The 22,350-nt window shown below is 34.8% G+C and overlaps 1 protein-coding gene across 3 annotated transcripts in view; it reads left to right on the plus strand.

Annotated features, from left to right (window-relative positions):
* Positions 1 to 22,350, plus strand: part of C2CD5 (C2 calcium dependent domain containing 5) — an 85,237-nt gene that overhangs the window by 58,166 nt on the left and 4,721 nt on the right. Inside the window, exons 14-25 of one of the 3 annotated variants that reach the window (XM_082634579.1) lie at positions 498 to 684; positions 3,772 to 3,936; positions 5,509 to 5,649; positions 7,564 to 7,627; positions 8,377 to 8,438; positions 8,649 to 8,747; positions 9,467 to 9,556; positions 10,038 to 10,125; positions 11,101 to 11,187; positions 19,648 to 19,698; positions 20,596 to 20,697; positions 22,029 to 22,219. In XM_082634579.1, the coding sequence (XP_082490705.1) occupies positions 498 to 684; positions 3,772 to 3,936; positions 5,509 to 5,649; positions 7,564 to 7,627; positions 8,377 to 8,438; positions 8,649 to 8,747; positions 9,467 to 9,556; positions 10,038 to 10,125; positions 11,101 to 11,187; positions 19,648 to 19,698; positions 20,596 to 20,697; positions 22,029 to 22,219 (1,327 nt within the window). The remainder of the gene's footprint in view (positions 1 to 497; positions 685 to 3,771; positions 3,937 to 5,508; positions 5,650 to 7,563; positions 7,628 to 8,376; positions 8,439 to 8,648; positions 8,748 to 9,466; positions 9,557 to 10,037; positions 10,126 to 11,100; positions 11,188 to 19,647; positions 19,699 to 20,595; positions 20,698 to 22,028; positions 22,220 to 22,350) is intronic. The other 2 variants (XM_082634580.1, XM_082634581.1) reach the window with 2 other exon arrangements.

Raw genomic sequence — 22,350 nt, forward strand, 5'->3', positions numbered from 1 at the left:
GCCTTGTTTCTTTGTTTATTCCTACTCCCCTCCCCTCTGCCCCCACTGGAATATAAGCCTGAACAGGGACTTTGTGTTTTATTAATTGATCACTGGTCACCACCTAGAACAGTGCCTGGCACATGGTGTATACTCAAGTAGGCTTTGTATTCTTTAATGAGTAAATTAAGATTTTTCCTTTGCTATCCATCCATTATATGATCACAGGGAGTTATGAAACCTAAGGTGCAAAATTATATTCTCTCGTGATTTTGATCAGTATTTATTTCATTTCTAGAGATTTTGAGATTTGTTTCCTTTTTATTCAAATAGGACTTTTAGCAAAAGTATGTACAGTGAAAAAAATGACAGAAAAGATTATTGATAAAACTTAAGAAGTCCGTTTGAAACAAGTAAATGTTTTATCAAGCACACTTTTAGAAACTTTAAGAAAATTGGACATTTCTTAAGATTGTACCAAGAACACTCTCCACTGACTAAATTATTTTCCTTAACAGGTTGTGTCGCTTAAAAAAGAAGGCACAAGCAGAAGCAAATGCCACAGCTATCAGTAATCTGTTGCCGTTTATGGAATATGAAGTGCATACTCAGCTAATGAATAAACTAAAACTCAAAGGAATGAACGCTTTATTTGGACTGAGAATTCAGATCTCAGTGGGTGAAAATATGTTGATGGGCTTAGCGGTGAGTTTCGATGTTTTGGTTTTGTTCTGTGATTCCTGTAGCTGTAGATTCTGTTTTATGTGATTCAAAGAGTCTTCTAAAAAGACTTATCTAAAGATCTGGCATTAAGGCTTCTAAGGCTTAAGGGACATTATAAGAAGTAAAAAAAAAAGTCTAGTGATAGGCTTTCAAATGTTTTTATATTTTTAAATTATTATTTGAAATTAAATTAATAAACTATTATATAAATTTATTTATATTTATACTATTATTATATTTTTGTATTCTGATCATAATTCCTATGGTCAGATTTCTAAGAATTGCCATGTATAGCTTGTTTTGTAAATTGGCCACCACTGTTCTGAACTTTATTATTGTTTGTACATTGCTAAAACAGGGTTTCTCCTTCTTGGCACTATTGACATTTGGGGCTGGATAACTCCGTTATATGGAGCTGTCTTGTTCACTGTAGGATGTTTAGCCGCATCCCTAGCCTCTGTCCACTAGATGCTAACAGCTTCCCCACAGTGTGACAACCAAAACTGTCCCCAAACGTTACCAGATATCCTTTGGGGGACAAAATCACTCCTGAGCAGGGAGGACCACTGTGCTAAAAGAATCTTTAGTTTTAATGGAGAAAATCAATACATGAGAGACATGCGCACCAGTGCTCAGCAGTGGATTGTGCAATAAAATACATGTGTTTCTGAAGTGCTAATAAATTGTGAGGCAGTGAAAAGCTTTTTATCTCAGCTTCACATTCACCTTGGCTTATTAGAAAATAAGTTCCGACTAGAAAGTTATCAGTGGGGAAAGTGAGAACTGCCTTTTTAAGTAGCCTGAGACCCAGAGAACTAGATACCTGCAAAATATTTATGGAAATTCTTTCATATTCTCCACACTTTGCCAGCCAGAATTTTTGTCTATGTCACCAGTACTTTTCAAATTGGAATTCTCTGTCATCTTTCTGAGACATGCATAGAATTTAATTTTAAGAAATTTATGGGGGACTTCCGTGGTGCTTCAGTGGGTAAGACTCCACACTCCCAATGCACAGGGCCCAGGTTTGATCCCTGGTTGGGGAACTAGATCCCACATGCCACAACTAAGAAGTCAGCATGGCGCAACAAAGACCCAGTGCAGCCTAAATAAATAAATAGATAGATAGATAGATAGAAGTTTATGGAATTTGGTTTCTTTTTCTCAGTATGTATTTGTAGATAAAATGCTAAATTGTTTCCTGCTTCATCTATTCTTTCTATAAAAGCAAATATGCAAATTTATGTATGTAGGGGATAAGTGTGTGTTGATGATTAATTAGGAAATCTCACTTTTTTAACAAGAGGAATTTGCAGTGATTAATAAAGGTAATCTGATTCATATTAAAATACTTGATATTTAGGTTAATTTGGGGAAAAGAGTGTTAGTTATAATTCACCCATCTAAAAACTCACAAGCTTAGCGAGGGCATAACATAAATGTGTAGTCAGGCTGAATATAGAACTGTAGTTATTGGTGGGTGTCTTGGGAACTAAGAGCTTGCTTTAGATTCAGAAGTTTAAAGAACATTGTGCCAATTGTAGCGAACACTTTCGATGGTTGAGCCCCAGGAAACTAGTTTGTGACCCTGGTATAATTCTTCAGTGCCTGCCTCAAATACTGCCTTTTCTGATTCTTACTAATCTTTTCTTCTTGATCACTAGTGACACTCATTATAACTGTTTGAGCTTTTGATCTTTGTGCTGTTTTAGCCTGTGCAGTTAAATCTCAAGGTCCCGAGAGTAGCCTCCATGATAACTAATGTCCGACGAGTGCCTCCTGGGTGTCTGGCACTGGGCTGCTCCAGAAAGAATGTAATATTATCTTCACTTTATAAGACAAGGAAACGGATGCTGTGATAGGTTGAGACTTGTCCAAAGTGATATGGTTATATGTACCGGAACTCAGTTTCAAACCCAGACCTGTCTAGTCCTGGTGTTTGTGTTCTCAGCCATTCTGGGCTGTTGCCTCATTAGTGAATGCAGTTAAGAAAGTGTTAGAGATAGGGCGCTATGGCGCAGAAGGCGTCTGAGCTTGAGCATCAGAGACTGGGTGGTGAGTGCAGTCATGGACACATGAACAACCCAGGAGAAAGAGCTTCTGGGGATCAATTTCATCTGCTGCACAGACTTCCTCATAGAGTACTATACCCTCTCTAGGAAAGACTTTTACAAAATTGGCAATTGTGTAATAACAATAACAACAACAACTCTAAGAATTCAAAATATGCAAATATCCAGAGTTAAAAGAATTGTCTTCTCTTTTCTCCATTCCACTCCTTTGATGTTAACAATTTGATGTTTGTACTCTTATACATTTTTTTTTTGCTTTGCTTTACTTACAGAAGCATATTTAAACATAAATGTACATAGGTGTGTGTGTGTGTGTGTGTGTGTGTTTTATCTTGTTTTGATTTCCCCTAATAGTTTTTCAGTACTAATGGCATGTAGTACTGTTACAAAGTCACAATTCAGTAGTTATTTAATTAAATATTTAAAATAAGTCTGTATCAAGTTTTCTCTCTTGGTGATTATGGAGGCAGGATGGTATAGTGGAAAGTTCTTGGTATTTGGAGTCGGAAACAGATGCAAGTCTCTTCCCCACATTTATTGACAGTGTGATCTTGAGTAAGTTTCCTGTCCTTTCTGAACTCAGTTTCTTTACTTGCTTTGCATGTTTCCCTTTTACTTTTGCCACTTTAAATGTAAACTACTCATTCATGAAGAATTTACTTTTCAACAACCTTCAGTCATATTTTTATAAGCTGTTTTTTTCAGTGCAGCTTTTTTACAATCATAACAAAAAAAACTTTAAAGTCCAGTTGGGTATGCAGTGAAAAGTAAATCATCCTTTCACTGCTGTCCCCAACCTACCCAGAGTTCTTGCTGAAGTAACCAACCCTTGTTACCAGTTCTGATTTTCTGTGCCCTTCCACATATGTCCTATGCAAGCACTGGTGCTAATTATCTTTTTCCTCCAGGGCAAGGACCACATTCCTGAATATGAAAACTTAAAGACTATTATTCTTTAGATATTTTTTTCTGATTATTTCCCCGTTATTTTTACCAGTCGGCCACAGGTGTGTATTTAGCAGCTTTACCAACACCTGGTGGTATTCAGATTGCTGGGAAGACTCCTAATGATGGCTCGTACGAGCAGCATATATCTCATATGCAGAAGAAGATAAATGACACGATTGCTAAGAATAAAGAATTATATGAAATCAATCCTCCGGTAAGTGAAATAATTATCTCCACTGTGAATATATAAGTTGCTATTTCGATTTTAGTATATTTTTAGGTTCTCTTAAAAATTTTTCCGCCACTGTCTAGATTTGCTCTCCTCATTGCTCATTCTTTCACCTCCCTTTACATCCATGCTCAAATGTCTTATTTTTTAGGGAGGCTGACTTTGACCACCCTATTTAAAAAATTAACTCTCCTGTCAGTTTTTGGTACTTCCTATCCTCCTTCTGTGTTTTATTGTTTTCTGTTTCTCTTACCTCTGTGTGTCTTTGTGTGTGAAATATGTTTTTGATTTTTGTCTACTGCTTGATACTCCCAATAGAATGAAGCTCCATCAGGGCTGTATTCCTAATGGCTAGACCAGTTCCTCCTGGTAGTAGCCACCTGATAAACACTTGTTGAATGCCTAAAGGAATGGCTTAAAATGTTCTTTTTTAGTAAAAAGAAAGATTGCTTATCTGTGGTAAAAATGTTCAGAATACAGAGTGTTTTCTTTCTCATTTTTGTAGTCACTGTAATAGGTACCCTGTCAGGTTTATCTAGGGCCGGTTAATGTGGAGTGTAAGTAAGATAAATGGATGCAAAGGTGCTGCAGAGGTAACTGTGTTATGAAACTGTGTGGTTGCAGTCTTATGCAAGGTATGCCCTAGCAATGAACATTGAAAACATTTTTGAAAAACCTTTTTTAAAATAATCCTTTTTTTTTTTAAAGGTAGTTCTGTTACACCAACAACAGGCTGTGTCTTTTACATTTGTGCTTACATACCCACATTCTCTTGATATTCCTTGTGGCCAGCAGATATTTAGAACCTCTGATTAGCTGTGATCTTTGGCTAAAAAATGGGTGAAAGCTTACTAACCCATATAAGATTGTAGCCTACACTGACCTCAAAAAGATCATTACTGTAACTATCGAAGTTTATTTAGCTAAATAAGTTGCATAGCAAATACATGTATAATATGTGTATTATATAAATATACACATACATAGATACATATATCATATTCCACATTTTACTATGTGAGGCTTTGAAAAATTACCACTGCATAAGATATAAAAGATTAGAATCTTATTTGGGTACATAAATCTTTAATTCTTTACAGGTTATTAAGACTTTTAAATGCTGAGTAGAAAATACCTTCTGATCTGGAAGGACCGCCAATTCCCTACTAATTGTAGTGTCCTCTTTTTACACTAGATGTCAGTGTTGTCTTGCTGTGTCTGTGATGGTTTCTGGATTAGTGTATGAAGGTTGTTATTACCAATTAAAGGAAATAACTATGTACTCTGTAAAAGGTTAATTAGTCATAAAGGTTATACTTAAATATGGACTATGAATACATTTTACATACTCCCCTCCCCCCCGGTAGTTTTCTGTTAATATAAAAATGTAAAACCAGACTGAAGCATACAAATATCAAATCACTATGTTGAACACCTGAAACTAATATGTTACATGTCAGTTGTACCTCAATAAAAAAAAAAAGACTGCAGTTTACAAAAACACCCCAAAACAGAAAAAGACAGTCATATGATATAAATCAATTATATTTCTTTTAGGAGATATGTGAAGAGATTATAGGATCACCCATTCCAGAACCTAGACAACGCTCAAGACTTTTGAGATCTCAATCAGAAAGCTCTGATGAAGTTACAGAATTGGACCTTTCACATGGGAAAAAAGATGCATTTGTTTTGGAGGTATTATTGCATTGGACTAATTTCTTAAAGTTTTTGGAAGATAAGATATATATTTTTACAGTCAGGTCCTAAATTGGTGTGATATTTTTGTATCATTACAACTGTTAAAAATATCAAAAGAATATTTTATTACAGAAATTACAACAAACTTGTTAACATATCTTTTGTTTAACAAAAGTTTAAAAAGTTTTGGAAAACTTTGTTTTGGAAAAATTAGTGTTTGGGTTGAAATATAATTAAAATATTAAACTTTTGGAGCTTTTTTTATAAACTTGGATTAATTTCAATAAGATGGTTCTCTTCTTTCACTTACTATAATTATTACCTGCTTTATATGTCATAACATGTTACTATAATTATAACATTTTTACATTTAACACAATAATATAAGCACTGTGAATTCTGAGTGTAGTGTTTTTTTACTGAATTCAGAGGGTGTAATTGAACTTTCATTGTAAAAACGCATCCAGAATGAACTAACTTTCTTGGAGAATAAATGTGACATGAAAGGTTTATGGAGCCTGTGCCCTCACAGACCTTCTTCCCATGCACTCCCCTGTAGAATGGTTAGCTCTGAAAGGATAGACGATCTTCCTTTGATATTGAAGGAAAGGAAAATAAATGAGGATACTTAGAAATGTTTTCTGGTAAGGTGCCAGTTGAGAGAAAAAATCAGATGCCTGGATCTCAATAAAGCAGGAAGGTGCCAGTAGAATTGTATTGGGATGGGATTGGAGGTTTGAAGAGTCTAGAATAGTGCCCTTGAATGTGATCAGGATGTCAGCTGTGGGAGATGCTCAAAGCTTAACTGAGGTGAGAGTGTTACCTTGTAGAAAACTCAAACTATATGAATTTGTGCCTCTTTCTCATAATCTCTACAGTCTGAGAATGGAGAAGAAAAATGGAGGTTGGTAAAAGGTTAAGGAATAAAAAGTTCCAGGGTGCAGTTTAGAGCAGTTGTACTCAAAAGTGCCCTGTGATGGTGGCATCAGCAACAGTTGGGAGCTTGTAAGAAATGCAAACTCTGTGGCCCCTACTTCAGACCTAATAAATGAAAATTTCAAAGTGGGGCCCAGGAATCTGTTTAGCAAACCCTCCAGATGAGGGTTACTTTCACTTTGATCCAGAGCATTTTTCATATTTTCTGATCCAAGGATCCTGGCTAAGTAGAGAACAGAAGTGATTGGAGTATGGGCAGAAGAGGGCAAGGTGTAGATACAGTGAGAGAGATGGGGGTTATAGTTGGAGAATGCTGGAGATCTGAGTGTAGAATGTTTTGGGGAATACCACAATCGAGTTATGGCCATGACTGTGAGTGGCTAAAGCAAAGTGGAAGTGAAAGTGGTTCTTGACATCTCGGGTGTAAGTCAGGACTTAGATCCCCAGTGTACAGATGAATGTCAATATATGTCCAGTTGGATATGTTCATTACTTATAATTCACAACAGAATATTGTGATGTAGGAAAAATGGAATTTGTACTTACTCTTTTAAGACATGCCTTTAAATTTACCCCTGTGTAATTTTATTTTAAAGCAGTTCTGTATTTAGTCAAAAGATTTTTTAAATTGCACTTTATTAATTTAAACAAATAGAGATAATGATTGCTTGTTATCTTTGTAAATCTTTTGGAACATGCCCTCATAAAGACTTGAGAAAAGGCTCAATTTTTTTAAAACTCAATGTACTTTATAATGTAAAATATTTCATTTATAAGTATTTATAATTATTGTGGAAAAATTTATAGATACTACAAAAATTTTTTCAAGTTTTATATTTTAACTTAGGGAAAAATGGCCCTACTTTTCCTTGACTCTTACATTTTCTATTTAATAAGTAATAAAAACAATTTTTAAAAATTTGAAACAATTATATATTTACTACTTATGTGATAGGTTCATTCTTTCATTTTCAGATCGATGACACAGATGCTATGGAAGACGTACATTCTCTACTCACTGATGTTCCGCCTCCTTCAGGTGAACAGAGAAAAATTACCTGGAGATTTGACTAGTTTTGCATATCAGTATTTCAGTTCATAATTATTATAGCACTGACTTTATTTTAACGGCTTTATCAGTGTTACCTTCTGTCACATTCTTTGCTGTTCCAAGATTGAAACCACATCGTTTAAAAATATTTACATTAGAACTTAGGTGAACTGATTTTTAATCCTTTTATGTTTATGCATTACAAAAAAACCATGATAATTTATTAACATGGTCTAAAGTTTCCCAGAGATATAGAGTTTTAGGAAAAAAGAATGAATGGATCTTAGTTAGAACTTCATGTAATAATTGAAAATGTTATTCTTTTTTTTTTTTATTAGTTTATTTATTATTCATTTTTGGCTGCATTGGGTCTTCGTTGCTGCACATGGCTTTCTCTAGTTGCAGCGAGCGGGGGCTACTCATCGTTGCAGTGCGTGGGGTTCTCATTGCGGTGGCTTCTCTTGTTGTGGAGCTCGGGCTCTAGGCACGTGGGCATGTGGGCTCAGTAGTTGTGGCTCGTGGGCTCTAGAGTGCAGGCTCAGTAGTTGTGGTGCCCGGGCTTAGTTGCTCCACAGCATGTAGGATCTTCCCAGACCAGGGCTCAAACCTGTGTCCCCTGCATTGGCAGGCAGACTCTTAACCACTGTGTCATCAGGGAAGCCCCCCAAAATGTTATTCTTTAACACAAAAATAAATGAAATGTTATCATATGTTTTCCCTATAATTTATTTTGACAGGCTTTTATAGTTGTAATACAGAAATTATGCCTGGTATAAATAATTGGACATCTGAAATACAGGTAAACCTTTTATTCTTTATTTTAAGCAAATATAGCATATGTGATTTTAACAAGTTTTTTCTTAATATATGTTTTCTTTTCGGCCTCTTTACTGCAGTTAAAATCTTATCTTTAAAAAAAATACCACAGTAGTTATGATTGTTTATTTTCTGTTACAGTATTTAGTTCAAAATAATGAAATGACATGCCATTATATCTCCCCATATTTAGATGTTCACATCAGTAAGAGTAATCCGATTAAGCAGCCTTAATCTAACTAATCAAGCCCTCAATAAGAATTTTAATGATCTCTGTGAAAACTTGCTCAAGGTAGGAACCTTTTGACTAACTATACTTTAGCTAAAACTCCTCAGGACCATGAAATTAAAGAAGAAAAGTATATTGTCTGGAATACCTTACACAGTTTCAGGCCGAATTATTTTTATTTACTTAGCAGTCTTAACCTGTCATCAAGTAAAATGCTAAAGATGTCCTCTCCATCTTAATATGCCACACTATAAAAGGAATATATTTTAAGTTATTTCATAGCGTTAAACTTCATAAAAATCTATATTTGTAAATTTAAAAAACCCCTTTTTTTTTATGACTTAGAAATATGATTAAATCTTATTGTCTGCTTAGATATTAAAAATGTATTCTTTTTTTTTTTTTAATTTTATTTTATTTTTTTGCTTTATAACAAATATAATCAGTTATACATATACATATGTTTCCATATCCCCTCCCTTTTGCGTCTCCCTCCCACCCTCCCTATCCCACCCCTCCAGGCGGTCACAAAGTACCGAGCTGATCTCCCTGTGCTATGCGGCTGCTTCCCACTAGCTATCTACCTCACGTTTGGTAGTGTATATATGTCCATGCCGCTCTTTCACTTTGTCACAGCTTATTCTTAATGAAAGAATAGACGAAACAGAAGTGTTTTAATCTTCTCAACTTTATTTGCCATAGTATAATGTACATTAAAAGATCAGTTTTTATAAATTTTTAAATTAAAAGAAATGATATTACTAATATTTTCTTTTCTGTAGAGCCTGTATTTTAAACTACGGTCTATGATCCCCTGCTGCCTTTGCCATGTAAATTTTACAGTATCTCTCCCTGAAGATGAATTAATTCAGGTAACTAAGGTTCAGTCTGTTATTAAAGAAGATTTCTAACTTTGGTCTGTTTTAATATTATACATTTGCCATAATTAAAGAAGTATAAGCTGCTTTACTTCAAAATATTTTTAAATGTACTAGTATGAGTCAGACCTTGTCTGTCTGTTTCACTTTTGTGAACTCTAGTTATCTGAAGGTGTACTCATATGTGTGTTCCAGCGTATGTACACTAGAAGGTGTGCTTCTGTGCGACTTCTCTAGACCCCATCTTTTAGAGAAGGTTTTTGAGCTCTTTTTGGAATACCTACGTTTAGGTATACATGTTGGGCTTAGTTGTAGTCTGAATGTCTGAGTTTATGTGCAGTTCTGGTTGAGAATCTTAACCGGAAAGGCAAATTAGCCAGTTTGTATAAGTTGTTCCATGGTACTGAAAAAGAATTATAAGAAGCTTTTTTGGGGAATGATTGTTTTGCTAATCATATTGTTACTGTGATTCTAGGTTACAGTCACAGCAGTTGCAATAACTTTTGACAAAAATCAGGCTTTACAGACCACAAAAACACATGCTGAGAAGTCATTGCAAAGAGGTAAACCTATGGTAGATGGGAGCATAGTTCATGTTTGTCTGTGTTATAGTTCAGTGATAAAATATAGAGGATAGGTAGAATAAATAAATGACGTGTTTCTTGACAGGATACTGTCACTTTTTCTGTTTTCTTTATCAAGATAACTGTGGATAAGCATATGGCTGATGATATTTTTCACACATGAATAGGTGTTTGGCTGCTATTTACATAGAAAATGCTGCTGTTTTTTAGAGTTAGCTTATAACATTAGTTCTGCAGTAATTTAGAGGCTCCTATCCTAGGAATTCTGGGGAGGTCCTCAAGGCATCTGAGAACCAACTGATGTAGCAAGCACCATGGATTTTTCTCAGGAAAGGTCCCATAGTGTTCAGCAGATTCTCAGAGTTGTTCTTTATCCAGTAAAATTTAGGAAGTACCATGCTTAATATATTCCAGAGAAATGCAAAATCTTAGAAACCATTTGTGTGTTCTGAAAAAAAAGAAGAGGGAAATAGTGTACTTTCTAAAGTTGAATGACTTACTGGCTAAATAAATATTCATGATTAATCTAAAATTTTTTAAGTTGAATATATCCTACATCTATAGCATTGAATTAATATCAGATAGATGTATTAAATGATTCTGTGTTCAGATATTTATCAAAAAATATAGATAATAACTGGTTTAAGTGTCATAGAACTAGTAAAGTACAAAAAGTAGGATAATAATAATCATTAGTGAGTGCTTATTCTTTGCCAGGCACTGTGCTAAGAGATCTATATACATTACCCTTTCTAAATCTCACAAGAGCCCCACCAGAGAAGATAGCAACCACTCTCAGTGTCTGCAGGTAAAGGACCCCCATGGGAGAAAGCAAGGACAAAACAACCAGAATTAACTGAGTTGGGGGGAAATTTATATGTTATCCCAGAGTAATTTTTAAAAAACTAGTAAGAGATCATTACTAATTAACTTGTGTTTTTCCTGCCTCTCAAGCCTCTACAGATAATGAAGAACTTCTGCAGTTTCCCCTCGAACTCTGTTCAGATTCACTTCCTTCTCATCCTTTTCCACCGGCTAAAGGTTGGTTAAATAAGGGAAATGCAAGCACAAATATTAGTTTCTAGATCCTTTCACTTGCTTCTTCACTGTAGGTAATCTTAACTTAATTTTGAGATGGAGATTTATTCTTCATTTCCTTATTGTATGTTTCTTCATGTTCATAAAGGGGAGAGAGTAATGTTCCTTTTATTTTAATTTCTCAAGTAATCTCATCATAACTTATTAAGGTAATTTTTTGTGTGATATTCCATTCTTGTAACTCAAATGTATTAAAGTTTTATTTTCAGAGATTTGGATCTCCCAAAGTAACTATTCACTTATGGTATATTTTGATATTTATATTATATCTGGTAAATTTTTTTCTAGCAACACTAACCTTCTGCAAAAATTTTTAGATTTTCATAGACAAACAGAATACTTATTTTCTTCAGAAGCTATGTGGAGAGGTTTTGGGTGGAGGTTAGTACAAGTGAGAAAGGGATGAGCTTTCTGTCTTTTGGGTGTCTTGGTTATATTTGAGGAACATTTTTTCAAATGCAAAATGATTGTCCCTTAATTCAATAGCAGTAGATCTACTTAGATCTGTACAATCTTTGGAGAAAAGTGGGAGGTGTTTTTTTCCATTTCTCTTCTGATGTCAGTGTAATTTTTATTATAAAAATTTCAGAATTACTGTACCTTATCTTGTAGCATTACATACACAATAAATGTAGTTTGTGTTTTTTCCTAAATTTTTTATTCTTAGAAATGGTGCTTTTGTTATTTAAAACCAAATTGGCATTTCTAATTTTTCCGTTTTATAATACAAGTGACATTATTTTATGGTTTCTACTTGTCAGTAACTTTATCTGATACCATATTAGTTATAATACAGCATAGTTTTATATTCACATTGCCTATATGTCGATAGAGTCTTTACTAAATCAGTGCAAGGCCTGTGTAGATAAATCTTGTCTCATATTTTGAAGCTGAAAAGAAGCTACTTTCAGATTCTGAACTTTCTAACATGGTAACTGTGGTTCTTTTTCCTTTTTGTCTAAATTAAAATTCTAATTTAGAACTCCATAGAGAATTTCTTGAAAGAATAGAGAGGAAAAATCAAATCCAAAGACAATCTGAATTCAGATTTATAACTTAAACATAGCTTTCAGAACAAAAAGCAGAACAGTCTAGAATCTTCCTTGAACTGACTAGATAGGATTTTATTTTAAACACCTATTTTCTACAGAAACTTATATTTAACACAGGGTTAGTTCCAAACCACTTTTAGGTATCACTTCTTTTAGCCTTACCCAGCAGTGGTGGCGAGGGGGAAACCAAAACCAAAAACCCAATCAGCAACGACGAAAAGGTTTGATCAATTGCTAACCTATACAAATATTTATTTGTGGATTTCGGTCCCTGTTAGCTCAACTTTACCATGTTGTTAATAGCTACTGAATTCTGCAGAAGATTAGATTTAAACTCTGTAAATTGGCCATATCTATATTGATAACTTACAGTTTCTGCAATAGCTTTCAAAATATTTTCAAAGGTAATGAGAACTAGTGCTTTTTGAAGTCATTAGTATATTTTGCACAAATGATACTCTGAACTTAAAAACAAGGAAAGAAGAATTTGAGTAGAATGAGTCATATCTGAACAATCCCTAAAATATTTGCAATTTATTTTAAGGAGCATGGAGAGGGGCCATAGGTGGAGTAATAAACCAAGAGACCTGGCTTTTCTTCTCAGTTCTGCTACTGATAAAGTGTGAGAACTTGGGCCAGGTAACCTCTAATTAAGCCACTTAAGTCTTAGTTCCTCATTTGTAAAATGTGAAAGGGTTAAGATTCTCTCTAGCCTTTAAAATTCTCTGATTTCTTGAGTTTCTATAGTTTATGGTTCTTCAATTATTAACATGTCCCTATTATTAAAAACATAAAAGCTAAATTATGCCTGAGGTCACACTGAGCTTCTGTTAATTAATTTTCCAAATCACTTCAAATCAGTTAAACCAATGATTTTTAAACTCTGTTCCTCCAGACCATAGAGTTTCTTCAGAGGTGCCTCATGGCCTTCCAGGAGGCAAGGTGCCGGGGGGGTGAGAAGATAGGTCTCTAGACTCCCTACTTCTGAACTAGAGCAGCTTCAATGCACTATGCTTTATGTATCAGCTTTCTATATATGGTTTTGTTGGAAGAAAGTGTTTCAAAGAGTTTGAAAATCACTGAATCAGATCATGCCACCCTTATCATCATCATCGTCATCATCACCATTGTCAGCTTCATAATGATCAATATCATCACATCTAATACTAATATATATAAAACTTTAATACTAAGTGCTTAACTATAAAACCTATGTGCCTTTCCTTGAATGTTACATTTTAAAATCATCAACGAACACTAAAAAGTTTATCTGTTTATTTTTTTTAAAGTCGTGTAAATTGTGGTTTATGTTGCATGCTTATGTATTGTCTTTGCTTCCTCATGTTTTGCCAGGAGAACATGGGCTATGATGTATATATTAGAAAAAGTTATCTCAAAGTATTTTGGAAAATTTGAGGATAGAAATGGTTTTGAAAAGGTCTGAAAAGTGTAATAATAGAGTGTTATATCATGAATGTAGTAATTGAACATTGTAACATGAAGGAAGGCTTTGAATAGAGAATAGAAATATCTGGGAAAAGATAAGCTTAGCAGTTTAGAGGAAATAGGTGGGAGAGAGAAAGGTGAGGGTGAGGAATAAACGCTCCGAGAACTTCTCTACTTTCTTATCTGCAACCACAAGAGGTTTAAAAGTTAACTAATACTGATAAGTAAATAAATATATAGTTTTTATAGTTTTGTTAGGTCAGTTAGCTAAGCTGATCGAGATTTATCTTTTTTAATTCTGAAAACTTTGAATACTAATTTATTTTTCATGTTCTTATCACAAATGGGATAATTTATTAAAATTTTTTATTTCCTTTTATGTTGACAGAGTACTCTCAAGAGCTAGGCACAGTATGTTTATTAATACTTCAATCTTTTCACTTGTAGATAAACCTTTCCTTATCTTTTTGTGTTATTGAAAATGAGTGAGTATTATGTGAAGAAAAGATGCTTCAATAACATGTTTCCTAACTGACAGTGTAGAGTAAGCTTGGGCCTGAATTGTCCATCCATGCTTAATTTTTTTCCTTCCATCTTTTGTTATATTTGTTACATATTTTGTTTCTCAAGGTAACAGAATAGTTTGATGTATGTCTCAAATTTGTGGTTGATTTGGTGTTACCTTGATAGTTACCATGGTTTTTCCGATTTGAAATATTAACACCTGCTGAGCCTAAGTAATTTCTTAAAGGACATTATCATGTGAAGGTCATCAAAATTCTTTGATGAATACTATGAGGAACAGAGATGATGTGGCATCACCATAAATGACTTTTTTTAAAATATGAAACTGTATTAAGAAAAAAGATGACTATAGCAAATTTTTTATACCACTTTCATAATGTTTTTTCCTCCTCATTAATATCTACATGTCAGCTTTCTGAATATCTGTCACTTCACTCTGAAATGGTTTTTTAAGAGGCTTTAAAAATGATATATATTTTTATGAAATGAAAATGAAAAAAGATGGAGCAAATATAGTAAAAATAAGGAATCTGAGTGAATGTAATCTGGGTAAAAATTTTTAAAAAATCAATAAGATATTTCTCATGAACTGTAATTAATCTTAAAAATTTTATGCATGTAATTTCTGTAAAAGGTTGGCATGTTACTTTAGATACATGTCTAAAGACCTGAATCTCGAGATATTTGATACCATATTGTGGGACTTAAGAACTTATATTAGACAAATGTGTCTGAATTATATACCACTATAAATAGATCTCAAATACTTTATAAATCTAATCTATAGTAAGATAATTGCTTTCATTAAAATTCTGAGAGTTTAAGGCTATAAAAGGGTTTAATTAAGTCAGTTTTAGTATTTATATACTGTTGGATGAAACTGTATAGAGGAAAAGTTTTTTATACCACCCTTGTTTCTGTGTTCATTTTGCTTTATGCTGGGGTGGTATCCTCACATTCAGTGGCATTAGCTATAGCCTGGGAGAAGTTCTTTTTTCACTGAGCAGTTGCTGACGAATAAGACAAATATAGGTCAAATTCTGGGTTACAGTAAAAAAGAAAACAAGTTTGCTTACACCCTCAATATATTATACTCCATAATTAGATATCCACATTTGAAGCTTTTTTCTTTATTTTTATGGTAGGCTATCAGAATTACTTTTTGTTAAACCAAATTTGATTTTAAAAGACAGTTTAATTTTTTAAACTTAAATGACTTGCCTCACATTATTTTAAACTTGTAATTAGAAATATAAATCTATAGGAACTACAAAAGTTAGCTTTTCCTTTTTCCTGCCAAACTAATGGTTCTGAATTCTTACAAGTATATATAATTCTTTATGCTAACTAAAAACGTTTTTATGTATTAAGAGTTCATTGCATGTCTGTTTTCTCTCTTATTTTTTTAAGATATATTTTGTCACTGTGACCAAATGATAGCAACTATAAAAAATGCTAAAGTTCTTTATGTTATCCGTGGCCACAGCAGTGAGTGAGGGGTCCTGAAAGGAGAAAAATGCTGAGGGGAAGGAGAATGAGAGGAAAATAGAAACTAAAGAGTGGAAAATGTGAAAACCTCACCCAAGAAGTGGGAAGGAAAGAAAGAGTTGATGGAGACGTAGAGATAAGGAATCTTAGCTTCTCCAAGAGCTCAAGGGCAGTGAAATCCAGAGTCAGAGGAAGAGGGAGTGAAAAGCAAAGAAAATTGAATTGGGTTACTGACCCTAAACAAGGATTATTTGGAAAAAAGGATACAAAGGATGGGAGTGAGAGGAAGAGTGAATGATGGGGATTGAAGAAGAAAAGTGAGTTAGAATGTTGCACACCCGGGGTTGGAAGCTATAATGACTCAAATAGGGCAGCTAATTGTCTTTTGTCATCTACTGTATGTATTACCTGTGTAGCTATGTAGTTGAATTTTTTTTTTTTTTACCAGTGGAATATCCAGATCGAAGCAATTTGTGTCTTTCTGTATGCCTTAGTAATTTTTAACTATAATATGGCAATTTCATTATCAATCCACCAATATTTAAAGACCATTATGGACCAGATTTATACTGAATGTTTATGTACATCATTTGTTTAACTCCGTCATTAAGCCAGATTTTATCGTTATAAGACATAGCTGATCAATGCATTATAGATTGATGGAAGTGCTTAAAGGGACATAAAACCAAATTTTGATCATAATAATTTAAAACTAAGAGTGGTTAAACAGGAAAATAAAGCATACAGTTTAAGGACTCCAGATTGCATATATTTTAATCTGCCAGAGAATCTTCTCAGAATTTGCAGGAGGTTTTTCAAATTCTGTAATTTTCTTAGGGTGACTGGAAAAGATTATCTCAAATACTTTTTAGCTATTCAAAGCAAAGGTGATCTGTAAATTTTAATGGTAGAAAGTAAGTTGTTAGAAGAGTAGTCAGTGTAAAACTTTATCATAGCTAACCCATACCTTTGTCATTGGTTATTTAGGAGAATGGAAGCATCTCAACTTCAGAAGCACTGGCAGGTGTCTAATTGAGGGAGGAGGAATTCTTGCCACATTTTTTTTCTGTTTTTCATCTATATGCTCATTTCCACTAAACTGCTTTAATCTAGGTTAATCCCCCTCCCCACTCCGCTAAGGCCTGTTAAAAACTGCTCAAGTGTAGTAAGAAAATAGTCACTCTGCATGTTCTGTTTGCCTCAGTAACTTTCTAGGGTTGTTTTTTGAGGGATAGCAGGATTATCAGTAACTGGTGACTTTTCAAAAAAGCAAAATTGTATTCAATGGGAAAGGAAATGCTAAGAGAAGTGGGCTGCTGGGTGGCTTGATGTAGACTGTCTTTGCAGCTACAGTGGGGACCTCGCATACGAAGTATTTGTGTCAAACTCTTCCACAGAGGTGTGCAAATAGCCAGCCAGAACTTGGTGCCAGCTCCTCAACAAAGCCCAAAGGACTTCTAATAAGATTTCTACCCCTGAGTATGAAATATGTTGTCTTTTTTTTAAGTATTGGCTTAGAGATTGCATACGGATTTATTTATTCTTAAGCAGAATTACTGCTTCGTCAGTGAGCCGGACAGCTAATATCTGCAGTTCCTTCTCTTGTGAAAAGCCTGTTACTACCTGGGAAGCCAAACTGTAATCGGAAGGAGCAGAGTGACCGCGAGTCTGAGGTCATGAGATACTTGAGGTGTTCAGAGCAGTCCGAGGTGCTGACGTCCAGCTGCTGCCAGGACCAGCTCCTCTTGGGCCTTTTCTCTGAGAGAAAACATGAGCATCCTGGCAAGCATGTTAGGAGATGAACCTGCTCTCCTTCAGTGAGGTCAAAAATCTCGTCGCTCAGCCTTTCCCTCCATGTCTCTAATTGAAAAGTTTTGTTCTTTTCAAATTTTAATTCAAACACATTCATATTTGAGGGCGGGGAATAAATATTTTCCCTCTCGTTTCTCCTCTTCCCTACCTTTCGTAAAATTTATTTTGGAAAAGTAGTAAGTGTACTAAGTGTACATGGTGAAAAATTCAAATACTACAAAAAAAAAATCACATTGTCCAAAATAAAGCTTCCTTCTCCCTTCATTTTCCTTCCCAAGAGGCAGATACTCTTTAACAGCTTATTGTCTGTCTTTGCAAAGGTACTCTATCCTTTTTTAAAAACACAAATATTCTACAGATCATTGTATACCTTTGTTTTTTTCCACCTGACATATTTAGAGATGGGAACAGATACCTTCTACATGTTTAAGCTCTTTTCATGGGTACTTGCCATTAAATTATATACAGTTGCTACTAGAGAATTCCGTATTACCAAGATAATATCAAGGTATAGAGGACAATTTTAGTAATTTTCACTTTTTCTTTTAGTTTCCTCCCCCTCCTTCCCATCCGCACATCTTAAAAACTTTCACAGAATACCTAAAGCCGACAATATTTTCTGTGTCTATACTTACCGAGGCTATACTGCACAGGACATACGAGAGCTCTGGGACCCTCCTGGGATGTATGAGCCTGGGGTGGGCTATTTACTGTCCCAGCTTCTGCACTGGGTCTGTTTCCAGGCTGAGCTGTCCCTAGAGATCTGGTAAGCCTCGAATGTCAGTTCTGTTCTGGTCTTCCCCCTGTAGGTCCCATCGCTTCCTGGGCTTCCATTGCCCCTCAGGATCCTGAATCAGGAGGATACTCCCTCTAGAACTATAGTCTGAGGGCATGATGGTCAGGGCATGTCCAGCGTGATCTCCTCATAGCCATTGTATGGACCTCACCTAGTGATCCCTTTTATTGGACAGTTCTGTATTGTAAGAGGATTGTCAGCCACTGTACACTCTCCAGTATTAGCTTGTGGTCATTGCCTTAAAAATTGGGGGGTGGGGTGGGTGCGGGAGATACTTCCATTACACCCAATTAACAGAGACATTCTATAAATCCAATTTTTGAAAAGTTTAACTTTTGCTAATTTAAGAATATTACCAGAAGGTCAACACATTAAGCAGAGACAAAAATACATATATTTACTTAGTTTATAATTTAAAAAAAGACTGGCTGACCCAAATTATTCTTAGTGTTTTTATGTGTTATTTCTGTCTTGGCCACACTATATTCTCAGTTCTGAAATTCTTTGAAACAAAAATTCAGATAATGCTAGTGTGGATAGAGCCTGAACATTAGAAATAGATTATGAAGTTTTCTATTTTTATAGTACTGTTTAAATTTGTACAATGACTTAAATATCTATAGTAAAAATATAAACTATCAGGGAGAATGCAGGATGCTGCTTTTATGAGCTTACTGTAAAAAGGATTCTAGTTTGGGATTCCTAGTTATTTCCGTGGAGAGCGGTCACCTTTTAGTTCCACAAAGTCTTGATAGCTCCAGAAGGAGTTGTTGAAAGCGAAGGCCTTGAATGAAGGGGTTGGTGGTGAGGGGGCGGGTCAGGCTGAGGTTTGTGTTTATCTGTGAGACATAGGACATTGCCTTGTCTGTAATTTTTAATCTTACTGGCTCTTCCGCCACAAACATTTCCCTTCTGTTTTTCATTTCAGATTTTCTTCCCAGTAGGTTGACCCTTTTCTCTGTTCAGTCTTCTCACGTCCTGCTTCCATCCCACTAACATTTGTTACTGTGTTGATATTTTGTGTGTAGAGTTTCTGAAACTTTTTTTGTGTTGTAGTAACAAGTAATCTTTCTTGGCATGGTATTTATTAATGGAGCTAGTTTTCATATATCAATAGAAACTGTGTTTTAAACCTAAATACTTCTATTTGGTTTACTTTTATAATGAAGCCATAAAGATTTCCTCCTATTCGTCTGGCTTTTAGAGAGTATTAACCAAGAGCAAAGAAGAGATACTGGCTTATGCTTAGCACCCAAGCTAATGTTGTTCATATTGTCTTATTAGAACACCTGGAGAGTGCAAGTTCTAACTCAGGTATACCAGCTGCACAGAGAGGTGAGTTTGTCTAATTAAGCAAATAGTCTCCAAAGGTGTGAAATTCTAGTGTGGTGATTCATGAGCGTACAGACATCAGAGAAATGCACTGGACGATGGAATAGACACCAAAATGTGGCTTTATTGTAGTTGGAATGTGTCTTACAAAATAGTAATTAAACGAATATTTACATTTTTAGCCTTTTAATAGTGTCCCACTTTCTAAAAATAAGGCTTTAGCTTTTTAACATTGTTTTTTTAGCTCGGCAGTAGTAAAAGTTATTCTTTTTAAAATAAGAACTCGTTCGGCTCACACTTGCCCCTCCCCCCATGTTATCAGAAGCTTTGTTGCCAAAATCAGACATGGAAATAGAATATTGACAAAAATGACCCTTTGGCTTTCCTACTATTGGTAGAAAGAAGATATTTTAATAAAAGATAAGTTAACTAGTGATTTTTTTTCATGTATTCTTTACCATTTGATTCTCATTATTTTTAGTTTTGATTTCAGGGTAAAATTAGGGCAAGGAATTATTCACAAAGTTCTGATTGTAAATTAAAGCCCTGAATATAAACAGCTAAAACAGTGTGAAGTAAAAAGAATGGGAAATGAAGTTAGTTAAAACACAGCGTATGGTCCTTTCCCTGATCTCTCTGTTAGACCCGCTTCCATTCCCCCTAAGAGACCACACAGCTGTGACATCACCAAAGATTCTCAGCCAGCCGAGAACTTGGTTTTGGACAAATCAGTGTCTAAAGCTTGACTCTTTACTATCTCTCTTACCTGACTTGAAAAGGACCACTTTTTCCCCTAAGTTACAGTTAAATTACGTCATCGGAAGGAGTGTTACGACGAGTAAGAGACGTCATCCATATTTTTTCTTTGTTTTTTCTTTTGTTTTCTGTCTGTGTTTTCAGCAACGTCAGTTGATTACAGTTCCTTTGCAGACAGATGCAGCAGCTGGATAGAGCTCATTAAACTGAAAGCTCAGACCATAAGGCGTGGATCAATTAAGACAAGTAGGCGGATGTTTCTACCATGTTACAATCTGAGAAGCATATCCTTGATTTCCCAGTGGTGAAGGCTAGACCTGACTACTCAGTAATAACATTGCCAATCAATCATGTATTGGAGTGTGAAAGCTGCAGACTCTAAAGGTCATTTAGCAAAAGCTATTGAAGGGCCTTTAGATCTTTTTAACTTTAACTGTAGGGTTGTGTTTTTAGTATTTTATTTTTGTGAAGGTATTCTTGAAAGTATATAAATAGATATTATATCATCTAGTGTAAGGAAATGATGAACTCTCTTACTGAAGAGACACTCTTCCAGGACCCAAGGTACTAGGTAGTGTACGGTATTTGTCAGTTTACTAAGAGTGATATCCAGAGTGATAAAAGAATGAGGTATTTCCAGAGAGAAAGTGGTCAACTCTTATCTCACTGCTAGACTTAGGATCAGTACTTACATGTTCTTTATCTATACTCCATGTGTTTTGGTAGACTTTGAGGTATTTGAGTGAAAGATTTTACATTAAAGGGAAGGAACTGTGTTTTAGGGGGAAGATTACAAGATATGGAACCAGCCAGATCTGGTTTTGAATCCTAGTAGTGCCATTTTAATAGCTGTGTAACCTTGGGCAAGTTATTTAAGTTTTGTGAGCCTCAGTTTCCTCATGTGTAAAATGGAGATAACACCTACGTTGCTGGGTTATTGTAAGGATTATATATATACATATATGTGTGTGTGTGTATATATATGTATATATGTCTGCTTTATAGTAGTTATTTGATAAGTGGTAGCTATTATTTGTTATTTTATGAACAAACAACTTTTAGACAGCCAAGGTCATTTGTTGAATTTTTTAAATTATGAGTTTTATTGAGAAGGTTTGGAAAAGAAACCTACTACAACTAGTTAAGATATGGTTTATCTACAAGTTGACAATGATGAAGTCGTCTGAAAAAAAGACGGAAAAAGCTGCACTGGGAAATGTAACAACTTTCACACTCTCCTTATAATAATTTGTTCCTACAGCAGATAATTTTTAATGCTCTACCGCTTTTTCTTCACTTTATAACGATCATTGTGTGTGTAGCTCCACCTCATCAACATTTTCTTTTGCAGGAATGCCATTTTTCTTCCAAAAGATTCCATTCCAGCATTTCCTCTTATGTTTTTCTTTCTGTCTCTATTTTTAATTGCATGCAGTGCATGATAATTTCTTTTCTTTCATGACATGGCTTAGCCTCACAGACAGCTGAATGTTGTCACCACTTATTTGGAAACCTTAGGGAGTAATTGAGTCACCAGCATATGATCTTGATGCTTTCTCTTCTTTCTCCAATTTTAGCTGTGACAGTCGAAAAAGCAAGTCCAGTGGGTGAAGGAAATTTCCGGAATCGTTCTTCTCCACCTTGTGCAAATTCTACAGTTGGCGTGGTTAAGATGACACCTCTTTCCTTCATTCCTGGAGCAAAAATAACGAAATATCTTGGGATAATTAACATGTTTTTTATTCGGGAAACCACTTCTCTTCGTGAGGTAATTTTATAATTGTTATTTAATTGTTTTTGTGCATTTTCTGTGGTTGAAGATATTAGTATCAAAACCAAACAAGTTTCAAATTGGTTGTTTATTTGCCAGAAGTAACACACACACACACACACACACAC

Source organism: Mesoplodon mirus (genome assembly GCF_964341445.2).
Source record: "Mesoplodon mirus genome assembly, chromosome: 11".
Lineage (NCBI taxonomy): Eukaryota > Metazoa > Chordata > Mammalia > Artiodactyla > Ziphiidae > Mesoplodon > Mesoplodon mirus.